General features: G+C 41.4%; 1 protein-coding gene across 1 annotated transcript in view; it reads left to right on the forward strand.

Annotated features, from left to right (window-relative positions):
• Window positions 1-17,520, forward strand: part of ECT2L (epithelial cell transforming 2 like) — a 74,831-nt gene that overhangs the window by 15,812 nt on the left and 41,499 nt on the right. Inside the window, 4 exon segments of the mRNA XM_073789311.1 lie at window positions 278-417; window positions 17,273-17,323; window positions 17,325-17,382; window positions 17,384-17,420. Coding sequence (XP_073645412.1) covers window positions 278-417; window positions 17,273-17,323; window positions 17,325-17,382; window positions 17,384-17,420 — 286 coding nt within the window.

A 17,520-nucleotide genomic window follows, 5' to 3' on the forward strand; every position in this document is an offset into this window, starting at 1 on the left:
AGCTTAGGTGGAAACAATAGTGAGGATCCAGTATCTCTTTGGGCCCTCCTTGAGCCCCTCTGCAATTACATCCCTGCCAGCCTTTCCCACCAGCCCACCCAACAAGCCTGGGCTTGCCTGCATCCCCAGATAAAAGGAGTTTAAGCTGAAGGGAGAGACCCTTACTACATATGTGAAAGTGCTTTGTGAACTGTAACGTGCAATGCAAATATTAGCTGTGAGGTTGTTAGGTTGCCTATGGATTGCTTAGCAACTAAGAACATATTGAACTGTAAAGGAAAATGTCATTTTCTCTCCCTTATCGCTCTTTCAGGAAAGAGTTGCTCTTATAAGTCATTGATTTGACCTCTGGACTAACAAGCAACATCAAGAATTCTTATTCACGATTTTTTTATGATGCACTAAATTACAATTAAGGTAAATGTAGCCTAATGATGTAATTATCTTAAAGAAAATAAAATATCATAAAATGTTCACATAACTTTTAAGAGTTTCTTTTTTTCTACAGAAAAAAAGCAACTGATTTTTTTTGTGTGTGTGTGGTACGAGGGCCTCTCACCGTTGCGGCCCCTACCATTGCAGAGCACAGGCTCCAGACGCACAGGCTCCGGACGCACAGGCTCAGCGGCCATGGCTCACAGGCCCAGCCACTCCGCGGCATGTGGGATCTTCCCGGCCCGGGGCACGAACCCGTGTCCCCTGCATCGGCAGGCGGACTCTCAACCACTGAGCCACCAGGGAAGCCCCAGCCAATGAATTTTTAACATTCTCTTAGTATATTAAATTCTCCTTGGAACTCTCAGACAGATAAGATATTTGAAGTAGGTACTCCGAAATATTTGTTACATGAATGAATGGATCCAAAAAATATCTGAGAAATGACAGTGGCAGCAGCATTTAGGAATATGGGCAAGACTCATATGGCAGTGGTCACTGATTGCCGTTAAGTCCTGGTTCTTCTTATTCTTTCCCTTGCATCCTATTATCTCTGTAATTTATTTCAAAATACTCCAGCATGGCTGGTGTGACATGTGAAAGTGTTAGTTGAAATTACACCCAGGGGCAGCTAGTGTTCTGATCAAGAGTTAGTACTCTAGGGGTGATTAGCTAGCACTGTATTGGAAAGGTCACAGTGTTTTAGTTATTACCAGACACTTTGCTAATTAGCATAGCAAATATTAGATATTAGTTATTATCAGAGCAACTAGTGTCTTGTTAACATGCTGGTTGAATGCTAGAAATGGCCTGTCTTTGGTGAAATTAAAGGTATTCAGATATGTGGACTGACCAAAATATTCCAGAGAGCCCTCCGGCAGGCCTGGACCTGTCTGAAGAATCCAGCCAGGCCAGTTGGTGCTTATTAAGGATGGTTTCATCTCCAAAACATGGCCGTGTCTGACTGGGGGTTTTCTGGTAGCCTGAGGCCAACAAAAAGGATAGTAATAGAATCCTGTTCATGGAACATTGTTCTTTCTCAGTTGAATGAATCTTTCACCCAAAGGGCAGAGAGCTGGGATTTTGTCAGGCCTACAGAGGAGGCTGTATGAAGTGGTTTGGGCTTATTTACTAAAGTTTGTTCAGTGAAACTCCAGGTAGGGCATCCTTTGGGGCTGCTTTCACTACAACCTGGTGGTGGGGCTTGGGGGACAGGCTAACCCTCAAACTTCTTAGATATTCACCAAAAAGTGTCAAGAGTTGTGCAAGACCAAATTGGGTAATTTTAGTTTACAATACCTGCTTCTCTCAGTCTTTCTTACACTTTCACACAGTCATTTCATCTCTCCTACCTACGAACGCACCTTCTCCATCGTCCGCTTTCTCTGCATCCGTGGGGCTCCTAGTGGATTATCCCTGATGGAGTCACCAAGTCACTGGAGGGAGACAGCCATCTTCCAGGCATGTCAAAAGAGGCTGCAAAGACAGGCCACAGACAAAGAGGCTCTTCAGTCAATGCTTAAAAATCAGGAGGGGACTTCCCTGGTGGAGCAGTGGTTAAGAATCTGGCTGCCAATGCAGGGGACACGGGTTTGAGCCCTGGTCCGGGAAGATTCCACATGCCGCAGAGCAACTAAGCCCGTGCGCCACAACTACCGAGCCTGCACTCTACAGCCCGCAAGCCACAGCTACTGAGCCCACGTGCCACAACTACTGAAGCCCGCGTGCCTAGAGCCTGTGCTCTGCAACAAGAGAAGCCACCGCAATGAGAAACCCGCGCACCGCATTGAAGAGTAGCCCTTGCTCACCGCAACTAGAGAAAAAAGCCCGCGCACAGCAACAAAGACCCAACGCAGCCAAAAATAAATAAACGTATATTAAAAAAAAAAAAATCAGGAGGAAGGGAGATTTTTATGGTAGTCATTGGGTAGACTTCCTTTGACTTCAATTTTGCAGCTTTCAAGATAAGAAAATAAGAGACCAAACCCTTTATCCATAATTGCTTTGTGGGCCATCCTGTTCTAGTCTCATGTATCACAAACCGAGCAATTTTAGTTGTAACCACTGGAGGTCATTAGTGATCTTGTGGTATATTTTGAGGCTCATCAACAGTAGGCCTGACATTTTTTCACTGGAAACTTCATTCACTGTCTGGCACCTGAATTCTTCTTTCTGTGGGAGAAGGATATGGAACTAACCTGTTAAGTGAAATTACGCTGCTTTGTTTGACAGCAGCTGTGTTTCTGCAGAGTTATATGTATTTCATAGTCCCATGAAGTTAATGCAATAAAATTTTAAAGTATCTTTATTGAGATGTAATTCACATACATAAAATTCATGCATTTAAAGGACACAGTTCAATGGTTTTAGCAGGGGTCCCCAAGCTTTTTGGCACCAGGGACCGGTTTCGTGGAAGACAGTTTTTCCAGGGTTGGGGTGGTGGTGTTTCAGGCAGTAATGTGAGCAATGGGGAGCAATGGGGAGCGGCAGATGAAGCTTCGCTCACTTGCCCTCCGCTCACCTCCTGCTGTGCGGCCTGCTTCCTAACAGGCCGTGGACTGGTACCGGTTGATGACCCAGGGGTTGGGGACCCCTGGTTTTAGTACATTCACAGAGTTGTGCAACCACCAACACAATTTAAGTTTAGAACATTTTCATCACCCACAAAAGAAACCCCCTATCTATTAGCAATCACTCCCCATTCCAATCCCCCCTCAATTCCAGCCCTGCACAACCACTAATCTATTTTATTTCTCTATAAATTTGCCTATTCCAGACTTTTCATATAAATGGAATCATACAATATGTGGCCTTTAGTTCACCTGTTTTATAGCATATATCAAGACTTTCCTTTTTATTGCCAAATAATATTCCACAGTGTGGATAGGCCACATTTTATCTATCCACTCATCAGTTGATGGACATCTGGGTCATTTCCACATTTTGGCTACTGTAAGTAATGCTGCTATGAACAACTGTGTATAAGTCTTTCTATATGGATGCTTTACTTCTTTTAGGTATATAACTAGAAATGGAATTGCTGGATCAAATGGTAGCACTGCCATCAACTTTTAATTATTAAGTGTTTTTTCTGAATTATATTTACTCCTCTAGTCCCTGTTCCCCCATAACTATGAATAAGCTTGTGAATAAAAGAAAGAATTTAGCATTATTCGAATGCCTGAAATCTTTGCATGTAAGCTCAGCTATATTTGTGCAATACCTTGCTTTTCAGACAGAGAAGCCATTGTTTTAGATGCTTTGTTTTATAATTTCTGAATAACTTTGTTTTAATTCAGGCAGTTATAAAGCTTAAACAGGATATTGAAGCACCAGTCAGAAATATGTTGTCACAGTTTTCATTAAAAGTTTCTTCTTAATCTCTATGAGATATATTCAAATATCTAAGATTTTTCTTTTCTATGCTAATAAATATTCCATATTGTTAAGACTTTGGAAATTTTCTTAAATGGAGTTTTATAATATTTAAGACATTTTTCAAAGGTTCATCTTCTTAAACCTTCCCTCTGGCAAGTTCTCCCTCTCACTTCAACTTAAATGTCACCTCCACTGGGAAGCCTTTCCTGCTCATCCTTCACCCCCATCGTTTTTACAAACCTCTATCGTGGCATTTTCCCTGTACATTATGCTTATCTGTCCACACGTCTGACGGTTTCCAGTGGTGTTGTCCCCCTGCCACTTGAGTAGGCTGACCTTTCCTGTGACTCCTTAAAGGAAACTGGGCTGTTTGTGTCTGCCACACTTGAAGAAACCTATGAGAAGATTGAATCAGTCTCCTAGTCACACTGGTGGGACCGGTTTCAAACTGCTTCTGTTCAGCAAGAGGTAATGCCTCCTACAAAGGCCTTTCATTATGGGGCTGGAGCTGTTCAAACTTGTAGCTTTTCCTGGTGGGTGGAGCAACATTCATGATTCATGTAACTGCAGTCCTAAGACACGGATGGAGAGTGTGTGTGTGTGTGTGTGTGTGTGTGTGTGTGTGTGTGTGTGTGTGTGTGTGTGTGTGTGTGTGTGTGTGTATGTAGGGAGAGGGAGATCACCACCGAACAAGGATTAGCTCTTGTTGCTTGTCTCCATCAGAGTCACCTGGAAGGGGGGTTGGAGGGCAGAAAAATGTACCAAAAAACATACCAACCCATGTATAGTTAAGAGGGAACACCGCCGTCCCGCACTCTCGCCGCAGTACACCCACCCCGTCTTCCCTGCAGCCCCTGAGAGGGCTCAGTTGAGGATGTTTATCTCGATTGTAATTTCTGAGGAAATCTGGTACATAAATTTTTCAGAGACAACACACTTCTAGATTAACCTTAAATATAGAACAGCTACATCACGCTGAGTTACTGACGTCCATGTGAAAGAAGGACATTTCTGTGTGGAGGTGGTGGAGGGGAGAGGGGAGTATTCAGAGACCCACTGTTTTCTAAATATCCAAGACAGGTCTGGAAACGTGGGTCATCCTGACTCTTCCCTCCCCTCAGCCCCATATTCTGGACATATTTCTGTCCTTTCACATAGATCAGATGGTCGTGGGCAACCACATATAATATTAGCATTTGCTGTTGGGTGGCTTTTAGGGGTGGATGAAGCTAAGAAAGGAAATCCTGGAGTTTGAAAGGAGAAGCCAAACCCCGAAGCTGTTTTACTGGGTGGAGGTGGGGACAGAGGGAGAGTGGGTGGTAGGACGGTCACCAGCTTACATTAGGCAAAGCCCCTGCACTTGAAGTCCTCACTTCCGGTTTTATAAGTGTTGCTACTCTCCCTCTGTAATGTTTCACTTCTCTTTACAGTATGGTAGCTCCACTTGCCATTATGTTATACACCATAGTACTTGCTTGTTCATTTACCATCTGCCTATTCCACAAGAAGGTAGCTCCATGAGGGCAGGGACTTTTTCTGGTAACTCTTTCTGTCCCTAGCACTTAAAACAATACGAGGTTCATAGTAGCCACTCAATAAATGCTTGTTTGAATGAATGAAGATGTGTAAACCACTCCTAATGACGATGATGATAAAAAGGTACTCAGAACAAAGCTTTCCTTTGGTAGTTCTCTCAGAGGAAGGATTTTTTTCAAGATATTACAAGTTTTAGAATACAGGATATTACTAATACTTTGCTTCATTGAAGACTTTTCATTATTTAATTAATTCAAGACCTCTATAAAGCAATTCCAAAAGGAATTATGCATAGTAATAGTACCCAAGGCTGCCATATCGCACACCTCCAGGCGACGCTATTTCACTCTATCACCTGTGTGAACGGCACCTCCTAAACTTGTTCATTGCACAACTTCCCAAGTGTAGCAGCCCTGATGACACTACCAGCCATTCATAAAGGACATGATGTTAGCTTCCAGATCTACCAAGTATCCTTTACCCTCTGCGAAGGGTCAAATCCACAGATAGTTCACTGGAAAATGGAGACAAGGTTTTAAGAGACCATTTGTCTCCATTCTGTCTTTTTAAATCTCTTTAGGAAATTTTCAGGAGGGTTGAGGCAGAATGAGAGTAGACGTAGCTCCCTGTGAGACCTAAACGGCTAGCAAGTCTTAGAAGCAGAAGGAGGATGCTCTAATTACATACAGAGTAAGTGCCCGGTGACTGCCTGTCATCTTTTGTCCTACCCTCTCTATGTATTCTTTTGATGTCATGGTCAGAATGCTTTCAAGTGCAAATAACAGAAATGGAATTCAAACCAGCCTAAGAAGAAAAGGGAATTTATTGACTTAAGATTTGTCTACTTTAGGCTGCGCTAGATCCTTAGACTCAATGTTACCAGGGCTCACTCACTCTCTTCCTTCTCTCAGCTCTGCTTCCTTATGTGTGTTGCATAAAACTAAAAAGATAAGTGCAAGACCCTTATGAAGGAAATTAGAAATTTGTATTAAAGGGTAGCAGAAAAAAAAAACCTGGGTAAATAGATAGATATGCTAAGTTTCAAGATGCCAATTCTCTCCACATTAATCTTTCAATTCAATTCAATCTTGGTACAAATCCCAAAATGGCATTTTCTTATGGACTTTGAGAAACGGATTCTAAAGCTAATCTGGAAAAGAAAATGGACTACAACAGCTACGAAAAATTTAAATATAAAGAAAAAAATTAGTAAGAGTTGTACTACCAGATATTAAAACTACTTTTATCCATTTATGAAATATCCCCATGTAGTATCTCAAGTGTAAGGAAGCAAGGACTGAGATAAGTAAGTGCTCTGAAGGGAAGGGAAAGGGCAGGCGTCTTTAAGGGTTGGGTAGATCAGAAAGAAGCTTGGGTGGCTAGAGATCCTTCCTCTTCTTGCACCAATTCCTGTTTAGTGGGCTAGACACTGTCCATCACACACCCACACACCCATGCCATTCCCCAATTCCTCTCCATCTTCCTGACAAAACCCTTTTTTTCCCTCAGGTATCATGTGCTTCAGGGGTGGTGGGTCACACTGACCCCCAAAGAGTGAGTCAGGGTTGGACAGAATCATGGTCATTCCATCCTCTTTTATGCGTCTGGTTTAGAAAGGGCATGTAGATATTAATTCGGCCCAAGGAAACACAAGAGAGTGGCTGCTAGAGTTTCTGGGAGAGTTTTCTTCACTCTCAAAGGGACCTAAAAAGGAACTAGAGGGAAGGACATGCCCTCTTCTGCCCTATAGCCTGTGATCTCTGTTGTGTGCAGATCTCTGCTCACAACAGTCAGTCATTTGGGAACCACCTCAGGGAACAAGTTGGAGGGACCAAAGCAAATTACTGAGCAGGCAAAGTGAAAATATAGAAAATCCTTGGCCATTAGTGACACTGAGTTCTTGAATTCACTAACCCTGGAGCTATCCTGATTTCCCTTATTTAAGGAAAGTGAAAGGAAGATAAATAGGTTTAAAAATGGTCCATAATAGTCCATGTATCTAGTTGTCACTTCTCTTGTTATACCAACTCTCCAGAATCTAGCAGAGAACCAGCCAGGTTTGGAAAAACAAAAAGCATTTAGCAGTCAAACTGATGTCCTTTACACATAGGAGAGAGCGCATCAGACCCTCATGCCGAGTCTAAGTATTTAATTAATTCAGGGCTTCAAATAGGATTATACATTCTCCTAAGGACACCATACATGTATTCAACACTTTGTACTTTGGCATCAGCATCTGCTAGGCTGCCTCTTCTACCAGTGGGCCGTCAAGTTCACCAATGTTGAGGAGGGTGAACCCGTTAGAGTCACTTGGAGTTTGTTAAAAACATGAACTATGAGCCTCACCCATAGACATTTTGGCTCAAAACACCTGGGATGGGGCTGAGGAAGCTGTTTTTACTAAGTTCCCATGGTGATTTGGTATCCAGCCAAGGGTAAGACACAAGGCCTGGGTGACCTAAAGGCCCCAAGGCTTCTTCCACCTTTTCACCTACTCCTTCTTGGAGGCTGGAACACAGATGGTATGAGTGTCCCATCCCTCCTATTCTCTATTAGCAAAACAAAATTATTTGTTCTGTTTCTGTAGATTCTTCATGTTTCACTTGCAATACTTCTTAGTGGTTTTAGAATGTTTCATTATAAGTAACCTTAAACTTGACACAAATAATAAAAGAAATATTTGACTCTCATGTAATTGGAAAACCCATAGGTAGGTTTGGCTGTAGCTGAAGCTAGATCCAGAGATTCAGCAATGAAACGACTTGTTTCTTTCTGGCCCTCTGCTCTGCCTTCAGCAGTCATGGCGTCATTATTATGCTTCCTCATTTGTGTCCAGAAGAAAAGAATTCTGTTTGGTTTCCCTCTGGACCAGTTTGGGTCCATGCCCCCTCCTGCCAGTGGCTGTGGCCACGGGATTGACCCACATGAATTTCATTAGCTTTGACCATGTGCTTTTTGGAGTAGGAATGAAGTCAGCTCCTGTAGAAGCACATGGACCACCAAATAGGAACTGAGGTTATTTTATCTAAAGAAGAGGAAGTAAATGATGGATGACAAAAGCTGAAGTCTATGCATGCAGCATTCAACAAATATTTACCGAGGGTCTGCTGTATAGCAAGCATAGTTCTGGGTGAGTGGGATTCCACACGAAACAGAGTGTAAGAGACCCCTACCCTCTGAAGTTCATATTTTAGTAGACTAAAACTTGGCCTAAAATGGAACAAGAGGGATGTTCATGCACCTCACTGGATATCTGACGGTACAACGTAGCACCGCTGGAAATAAGTGGGGGTGTTTTGCATGTCTCAGAAGTTAGAGCACTGTGGTAGACTGGATAATTGTCTCCAAAGATGTCCAGGCCCTAATCCCTGGAACCTATGAGTGTTATCTTGTACAGCAAAGGGACTTTGCAGATGTGATTAAGAATTTGTGTTGGGGAGATTATCCTGCATCACTGGAGCTCAACATAGTCACAATGGTCCTTATAAGGGACGCAAGAGACATCAGAGTCGGAAGAGAAAATGATGTGATGATGGGAGAGATGGAGAGACTTGAAGATCCTATGCTTCTGGTTTTGAAGATAAAGGGGACCTGAGCTGAGGAATAGAGACAGCTACTAGGCCCTGAACGAGACAAGAAAACAAGTTCTCCCCTTAGAGCTTGCAGGAAAAAACCAGCCCTGCCAACACCCTGACTGTAGCCCCGTGAAACTGATTTCAGACTTGTGATCTCCAAAACTCTGAGAGAATACATTTGTACTGTTTTAAGCCACTAAGTTGGTGGTAATTTGTTATAATGAACAGGAAATTAATACAAGCAGTGATTTTCTCTTCCTGTTTTTCAACTTTTTTTTTACATTCTTTATTCTAATGTACACATATCTATTTACCCCCTGCTAAGTTACAAGCACCATACCAGATGCTGGGGACAGAGCAGCAAACAAGACGGCTGCCATACCTTTTGTTTATGGGGCTTCCAGTCCAGTGGAAGAGAAAGACTTTAAATGGTGAATGAGTCCAAAAAAGGACTAAATTTGAGGGTCAGCAAGGAAGGAAACACAAAAATAGTGCTTAGGTTACACTTCAGTGCACATCAAGTGTAAAGGATACAGGTTTTGGCAAAGAATATGAGACGGCGTGAAGTAGGCAGGGCTCAGTGGGCTAGAGTAGCGTCCCACGGGGAAGTGTTTGGGGAGCAGGAACGGTCAGCCTGTTGGGAAGGTGAAAGGATTCTGGCAGTACCCCAGAAATACCACCCCAAAACAACCCACTAACATCGCCTTATAGTGTTACCTACATTGTTGCAAAAATCGCTTTTTACCAGCCACGTGACTTGGATCTGCCATGCTGGTTCCAGAGAAAGTCTCTTACTCCTTCCTCAGGACCCTACTGCTTCATTGGCCACAAGCCATATAATAATAAGAATCACACAAGGGAAGTCATCCTGCACTCATGTAGTGATGTCACATCCATGTGCACGCATTATCCTTTATTTTCCACCACCCAAGGGCAGGCATGGCCAACCCAATAGATATCAAAGAAATAGCTACGGTGATGCTAAGTGACAAAGGAAAAGTAACTGGGACCTCACCTAGTCCAGGGGCTCAGGGAAGCCTTCCCTGAGGACTTGACATTTAGGCTGGATTCTGAAGGATGTGTAGGAAATAGACAAGACATTTTTTACCATTCAGTGGTAAAATCAGGCCTTTGGAGACACACTGGAAAGTTTAAATAAGCAAAAAGAGGAAACTACCAATCACCCATAATTGTACCAACTAAGTATAACCTAACTTTTTATGCTTTTATGTACCCATTTAACTATTTACAAATCAGAATATACAAATTATTTTTAAAGCTTAAAATAAAAAACCCTTCAGTCACCCTCCTTATTGCTGTACCCACACCAGCTTTGCTCTCACTCACTGGAGAGCTCAGCGCACGGTTCTGCATTTTCTGTCCACCCCAGACCTGGTCGTTATACTGTGTGACACTGGCCTCCATGTGGAAATCCACCCAACACAGACCCTTACCACGCCATGGAGCGTGTGTCAAGCCACCAGACAAGACGAGGAGGTGCCGCCTGGGCCACTAGAGTGCAGGGACCTCTGCCAAAGGCACTCGGCCCTCTCCAGGTCACCTCCCCCATCTGCTCCTCAGCCATTTCATCACAATTCGGGCAGCGTCCTTCTATTTCTTATCACAAACTTCAGAGCAGAGAATTAGATTCAAGTCCCATATCGCTAAGCTTATTAGTTTTGCAAAGCACACATTGTGCGTGGCGCTGCGAGGCACTATCATGAATTATTCCAATGAAGCTATCTTTGTCACAACAAACGAGCGAAGCACATTTTCTTCATTGTCTCCTCACATGCTGGTATTTCTCTTCACGGATTTCTTACTTTGCGACGTTAACTAAAATGCAATGAGCCACAATGTCATTACCGCAAACCACCCTAGTTCTCTGCTCCTCATGTACTGATTTTTTTTTTTTTAATGTGACTGAAGCATTTTCTTTCCTTCTTGCTTAAAATTCATTATACTCGAATGTGTCCTTGCAGCAGCACAGACTAGGAACAAATATAAAATATGTATGATTAAGATTTACTTTAAAAAGCAATTCAGGCTCAATTCTCTTTTGCTTGGCTGGAACGGAACAGTAAATGCTGTGAGGATGGGCACAAAGACTCTGAAGATACTGAGACCCGTCTCTGAAAAGGAGGCTGAAAACGTTTCTGTTTTGCATTTTATTTTATTGATCTGTCTTAGAGTTCCAAATGAGAGCAAGTTGTCTCTCAAGGGCCAGTGGAATGACTATGAAGCAGGAGTTAAGGTCACGAATCCACTGGGATTAACTGTCCTTGGTGTGGTCACAAGTCTCATTCAGTTTGAACGTTAATGTCTATCCATACTGAGAAGACCCCTAAGGGACACCTCTGCCTGTGAGTACCCTGTGCTGCCAGCACACACACAACGCTGTTCTTTTTCCTCCTGCTTGCACCCTGACTCCCACCCTCCCTCCAGACTGCCCTGACAACAGGTTCATTTTAAGCCACTCTGTTTTGTCTCCAGTTATGACAAAGCTGCATGGACAAGGACCAAGAAAAAGCAGTGACTTAAAGTCAGGGGAGTAGAAACACACAAAAATAACAGGCAATCATTAAACCTTGGAACTGAAGCAGGTAGCTGCTTCTTAAAAACAAACAAGAAAACAACAAAAAACCCCACTTTTTACAATAATGTTTAACTTACAAAAATAGTGTAAACAATTCCTCTAAACTTTTCATCTGGATTCCTTGATTGTTAACGTTTTACCATTTTTACCCTATTATTTCAAATATTTGAGAGTGAGTTGTAAACATAATGCCCCACTAACCCTAAGCATTTCAGTATGATTCCTAAAAAACACGCTCTGCTGAAAACTCACAGTGCATCCTGCAATGTTGGGAAATCAGCATTGGTTCAGCACTACTGTCCAGTGCACAGACTCCATTCAATATTCCTGATTGTTCCAACAGTGTCCTTTATAATCGTCCTTTCCTTCTCAGTCCAAAATCCAATCTAAGGTCATCTGTTGTATTTAGTTTTCATGTCTCTACATCCACCTTCGATGTGGAGCAATTGCTCAGTTTTTCCTCATCTTCTTACTTGACACTTTTGAAGAGCATAGATCTGCTACTTTGTTTAATGACCTTCGGTTTGTGGTTGGCTGATATTTCCTCAAGACGACATTGAGGTCATACGTTCTTGGCAGGAATAACACAGACTTAATGCTATGCTCTTCTCAGTGGATCATATTGGGGGAATAGCATGTCAATTTGGCCTACTGTTTATAATCTTAACTTTACCATCGGCTAAGATGATTAATTATTAAGTATTTAGTATTTATTAATTAATAAGTAACTAAAAAGTATTTGAGTGATTACTTTTAACTTAATTAAAAAGTATTTGAATCTATGCAAGTATTTTTTTCCTCGTCAGACTTTTACTTACTAGTTTTAGCATACATTGATGATTCTTACCTGAAGCACTTATTACTGTGATAGCTACCAAGTGGTGATTTTCTCATTTCTTAATTCCTTCTACATGTATGAATTGGTGTTGTGTAGCAAGGTAGAACATTTCCTTTCCCAAGACTTGTAAGTGAGGCTCCAGTTAAGCCAAAAGTTTGTTAATTCATGGTCAAGACTGTCTCTGGGTCTAATGGATATTCAACAATGTGTTGGTGGGGGTAACTAAGGTCTTGTTTGTACCTAATTGGAGGTGTCATTTTCATTTCACATTGAAACTTTCTGAGGCTTGATCCACTCTATGGGAATTCAGGTCAGAGAAGATCCGCTGCAGGACGAAGTCTGTTCAGAGTTACAACTTTTCTTTCAGTGAGTTAATCTGAGTCCATTAGGACCCAGTAATTGGGTAGCAGTAGCCACTTAGTAGTGAGAAGAAGTCTTGTACTCCCAGTGGCCTTAGGTAAATGAGTTCTGGTAGGTTCTTATACCAAAGTTTCCAATCAGCTGTGAGATTGGCCACAAATATCTGTAATTCTGCTGAGTTTGGAGGAAATCAGGAGTTTCAGGGAAGAGCTAGATTTACTCATACCTGGATTGCTATCTGGTGGCTTGGGGCTGTAGCAGATGTTTATTGCTAATTATATACAGAGGACAATCAGGTATTCAGTGTCCTTTTTTGTGTGTAGTTGTTAGCTGCAGAGCCAGCAGTACATCCTTCATGGGCCATGAAATGTTTCTTTGGCCTAAGATCTATATAGCTTCCAAGATGGCCACTTGAGTAGGGGCTTGGATTTTGTATTCATTCAAGATCTGTCTGTGCTTAGGTGGCATGCTTGTAAGAAGTTTACTTCTTCTGGATCCTCACTTACAAGTCTTTCTTGATGGATGTCATATTTAAAAAGTTTTCTTTATGAATGTCACATTAAGAAATTGTTGAATGTTAAGGTATGATGATAGTATTATATGCAGTATATGTTTAAAAATTTATTATTATTATTATTTAGTGATAGGGAATTCCCTGGTGGTGCAGTGGTTAGGGCTACATGCTCTAACTGCCAAGGACCTGGGTTATCCCTGGTCGGGGAACTAAGATCCCATAAGCTGCGAGGTGCGGCCAAATAAAACCCCCAAAACCAAAAAACAACATATTATTTATCGATACACACTGAAATATTTATGGATGAAATTATATGATGTCTTGGGACTTCCCTGGTGGCGCAGTGGTTAAGAATCCACCTGCCAGTGCAGGGGACATAAGTTCCATCCCTGGTCTAGGAAGATCCCACATGCCGCGGAGCGACTAAGCCCACACGCCACAACTACTGAAGCCCTCTCACCTACAGCCCATGCTCCGCAACAAGGGAAGCCACGGCAATGAGAGGCCCACACACCACAATGAAGAGTAGCCCCCGCTCGCCGCAACTAGAGAAAGCCCGCGTGCAGCAACGAAGACCCAACGCAGCCAAAAGTAAATAAATAAATTTTTTAAAATTATAATTAAAAAAAAAGAAATTATATGATGTCTTGGATTTGCTTTAAAATAATAGCGGCATGAGGGAGGAAGAAGAAAAATAGGATGTAGCAGAAACCAGATTGGCTACAGGATGATAATTATTTGAATTAATTAATGGGGTCATAATAGTATTACAAATATTAATGTGAGATAAAGACATTTTCAAATAAAAGGAAACTAACAAGATTTGTTGTCAGAAGACCTGCAGTAAAGAAATGCTAAAGGAAGCCCTTCAGGCTAAGGAAATTGATACCAGATGGAAACATGGATTTATAAACAGGAATGAAGAGAACAGGAAATGATAAATGAGTGAGAAGATATAAAATTTTGAAGTTATTTTAGAGACATATGACTATTTGAAGCAAAAGCAATGTATTGTGGGGTTTATAACATAAGTAGATGCAGTAGAGATAACAAAAGCACAAACGATGGTGAGAATTATATTGTTGCACTGGTCTTTAATTTTATATGAATATTACCTCTAAGTAGACTACAAAAAATTAAAGATGCATATTATACTTCCTAGCAACAACTTATAAAACTAATGCAAAGATATCCTAAAAAGCTAATAAAGGAATTAAAATGAAATACAAAAATATGTATTAACTCAAACCAAGGCAGGAGAGGAGGAATAAAGGCTCATAAGACAGATGGGACAACCAAACAACAAATAACAAAATTGAGACCTGGGTTCAACTATAACAATAATTATATTAAATACAAGCAGACTAAACCCTCAAATAAAGGCAATGGTCGTCAAATGAGCTAAAAAAAATTTCATTGTATATTGACTATGAGGGATATACTTTATTTTTTTAATTAATTTATTTTTTTGCGGTACGCGGGCCTCTCACTGTGTGGCCTCTCCCGTTGCGGAGCACAGGCTCCGGACGCGCAGGCTCAGCGGCCATGGCTCACGGGCCCAGCCGCTCCGCGGCATGTGGGATCTTCCCGGACCGGGGCACGGACCAGCGTCCTCTGCATCAGCAGGCAGACTCTCAACCACTGTGCCACCAGAGAAGCCCCGAGGGATACACTTTAAATATAAAGGCACTGATTGGTAAAGTATAAGGATAGGAAAAGATACACCATGCAAATAGTAAGCATATAAAAGTAGGATGGCAATATTAATATCAGACAAAATGGACTTCAAGACAAGGAGTGTTACCAGAGAGATAGGTAGAGATGGACATTTTATAATAAGAAAAGTAACAATTCATCAAGAAGTCATAACAATTATAAATGTTTATGTACCAAATAACAGAGTTTCACATTACATGAAACAAAAACTGATGGAATAGAGCTAAAGAAAAAAATCAGTATGAATATAGAAGAACTGAGCAATCTTCTTATCCACCTTGAACTAACATTTATAGAAACTAGACACAACAATTTCCAAATATATGTTCTTTTTATGAGCAAAGTAACATTTATACCTTTATACCTCATTTCCTGGTCCACAAATTAAGACTCAATACATTTCAAAATGGTTGAAATCTTATTAAGTATATTCTTTAACAACAATGCAATACATTTTGGGATTAATAAAAATAAAACATCTAGAAAATCCCCAAACATTTAGAAACTAACAGCACTTATAAATAACCTATGGTCAAAGAAGAAATCACAAGGGAAATTAGAAAATATTTCAAGTTGAATGACAATGAATATACAACATGGCTAAGCATGTGGTCTGCAGCACAGCTTAGAGGGAAAACAATATAATGTAAATGTTTATGTTAATGAGAAAAAGCTTTTAAAATTAATGATCTCAACTTCCCCCTTAAGAAACTAGGGGAGGGGCTTCCCTGGTGGCGTAGTGGTTGAGAGGCCGCCTGCCAATGCAGGGGACGCGGGTTCGTGCCCCGGTCCGGGAAGATCCCACATGCTGCGGAGCGGCTGGACCCGTGAGCCATGGCCGCTGAGCCTGCGCGTCCGGAGCCTGTGCTCCGAAACGGGAGAGGCCACAACAGTGAGAGGCCCACGTACCGCCAAAAAAAAAAAAAAAAAAAAGAAACTAGGGGAGGAACTTCCCTTGTGGCACAGTGGTTAAGAATCCTCTTGCCCATGCAGGGGACACGGGTTCGATCCCTGGTCTGGGAAGGAGCAACTAAGCCTGTGCACTGCAACTACTGAGCCCACACACTGCAACTACTGAAGCCCGCGTGCTCTAGGGCCTGTGCTCCGCAACAAAAGAAGCCACCACAAGCCCGCACACCACAACGAAGAGTAGCCCATGCTCACCGCAACTAGAGAAAGCCTGTGTGCAGTAACAAAGACCCAACACAGTCAAAAATAATTAAATTAAAAAAAAAAAAACTAGGGGAAAAATATAGCAAATTACACCCAAGTACATAGAAAGAGAGAAATGAAAATAAGAGTGGAAATCAATAAAATAGAAAATGAACAAACAATAGAGAAAATCTATGAAAACAAAAGCTGGTTTGTTACAAGTAGTAGTAAAATCAATGAACTCCTAGGAAGAGTAACCAAGGATAAAAGAGAGAAAATGTGAATTAGTAATATCAGGAATGAAAAAGGGGATGTTGCTATAGATTCTATAAACATTTGAAAAATAAAGAAAATTAGCAACAATGTTTTATTAATAAGTTCAACAATTTAAATAGTTGTTTTATAGATTCCACATACATGGTACATGAATTGAGACAGTTTACTGCTCCCTTTCCAATACGTATACCTTTCATTATTTTTTTCTTTCCTTATTGAACTGGCTAGAACCTCTATTCCATGTTAAAGTAGAGAGTGTAGTCAACCTTGCTTTGTTACGAGGAAGGCATTTACTATTTCACTACTAAGTGTGATGGAGCCATAGGTTTTTATTCTAATTGCATTGGGAAGTCACTGTAGGGTTTTACTTGCATGAGTGACATTATCTAATTTACATTTTTATAAACCACTTGGGCTGCTGTGTGGAGAATGGGCTCTAGGAAGACTGGAGTGGAAGCAGGGAGGCAATCAGGAGGTAGATGCAACCGCCCAGGAGAGAGGTGGAGGTGCCCTGACTAGAGTGAAGGCTGGGAGGTGGAGAGAAGTGGCTGGGATGGGGGACATATTTGGGGGATATATATCTATAGAGCCGACAGGACTTGCTGATTTATTGAATTTGGGTAAAGAAAAAGGAAAAAATCCAGATTTATATCATACAACTATGTTTATTTCCGACTTTTTTCCCCTGTGGATTTTAGATAGTTTTGTAATGCATCTTGCTCTTTAGAATGGATCATTGAAAGTGGATACTTAAAAATCTAGCCTTATGTTATTTAGGACTTAATTTTTTAATAGGTAGAACACTAGAGAAAGAACAGTGACCAATATTTATACTGGATTTTAATCAATTTTAGATATTAGTGATCTGAACTAAATTTCTGCATTTTTCTTTTTAGGGTTGTCCAAGACTGGTTTTCAGAAAGGATGCAAGTGGCCAAAGTGGATTTCTCTACCACGCTTCATTTCTCTATGTATCTTCTCCTTTCCAAAAGATTTGTGTGCAGCTGGCACAAGTCAGCTGGCCCTGGAAATTTTTAACTGAACAGCTTTACCACTTGTCATTTCCTAGTAATAGGGCCCAAATGCAGCTGTCATCTGTAATGAGGTGATTGGGGTAGCTCCCTTTCCTGAAGATAATAACTGA

Source organism: Tursiops truncatus, chromosome 12, assembly GCF_011762595.2.
Source record: "Tursiops truncatus isolate mTurTru1 chromosome 12, mTurTru1.mat.Y, whole genome shotgun sequence".
NCBI lineage: Eukaryota > Metazoa > Chordata > Mammalia > Artiodactyla > Delphinidae > Tursiops > Tursiops truncatus.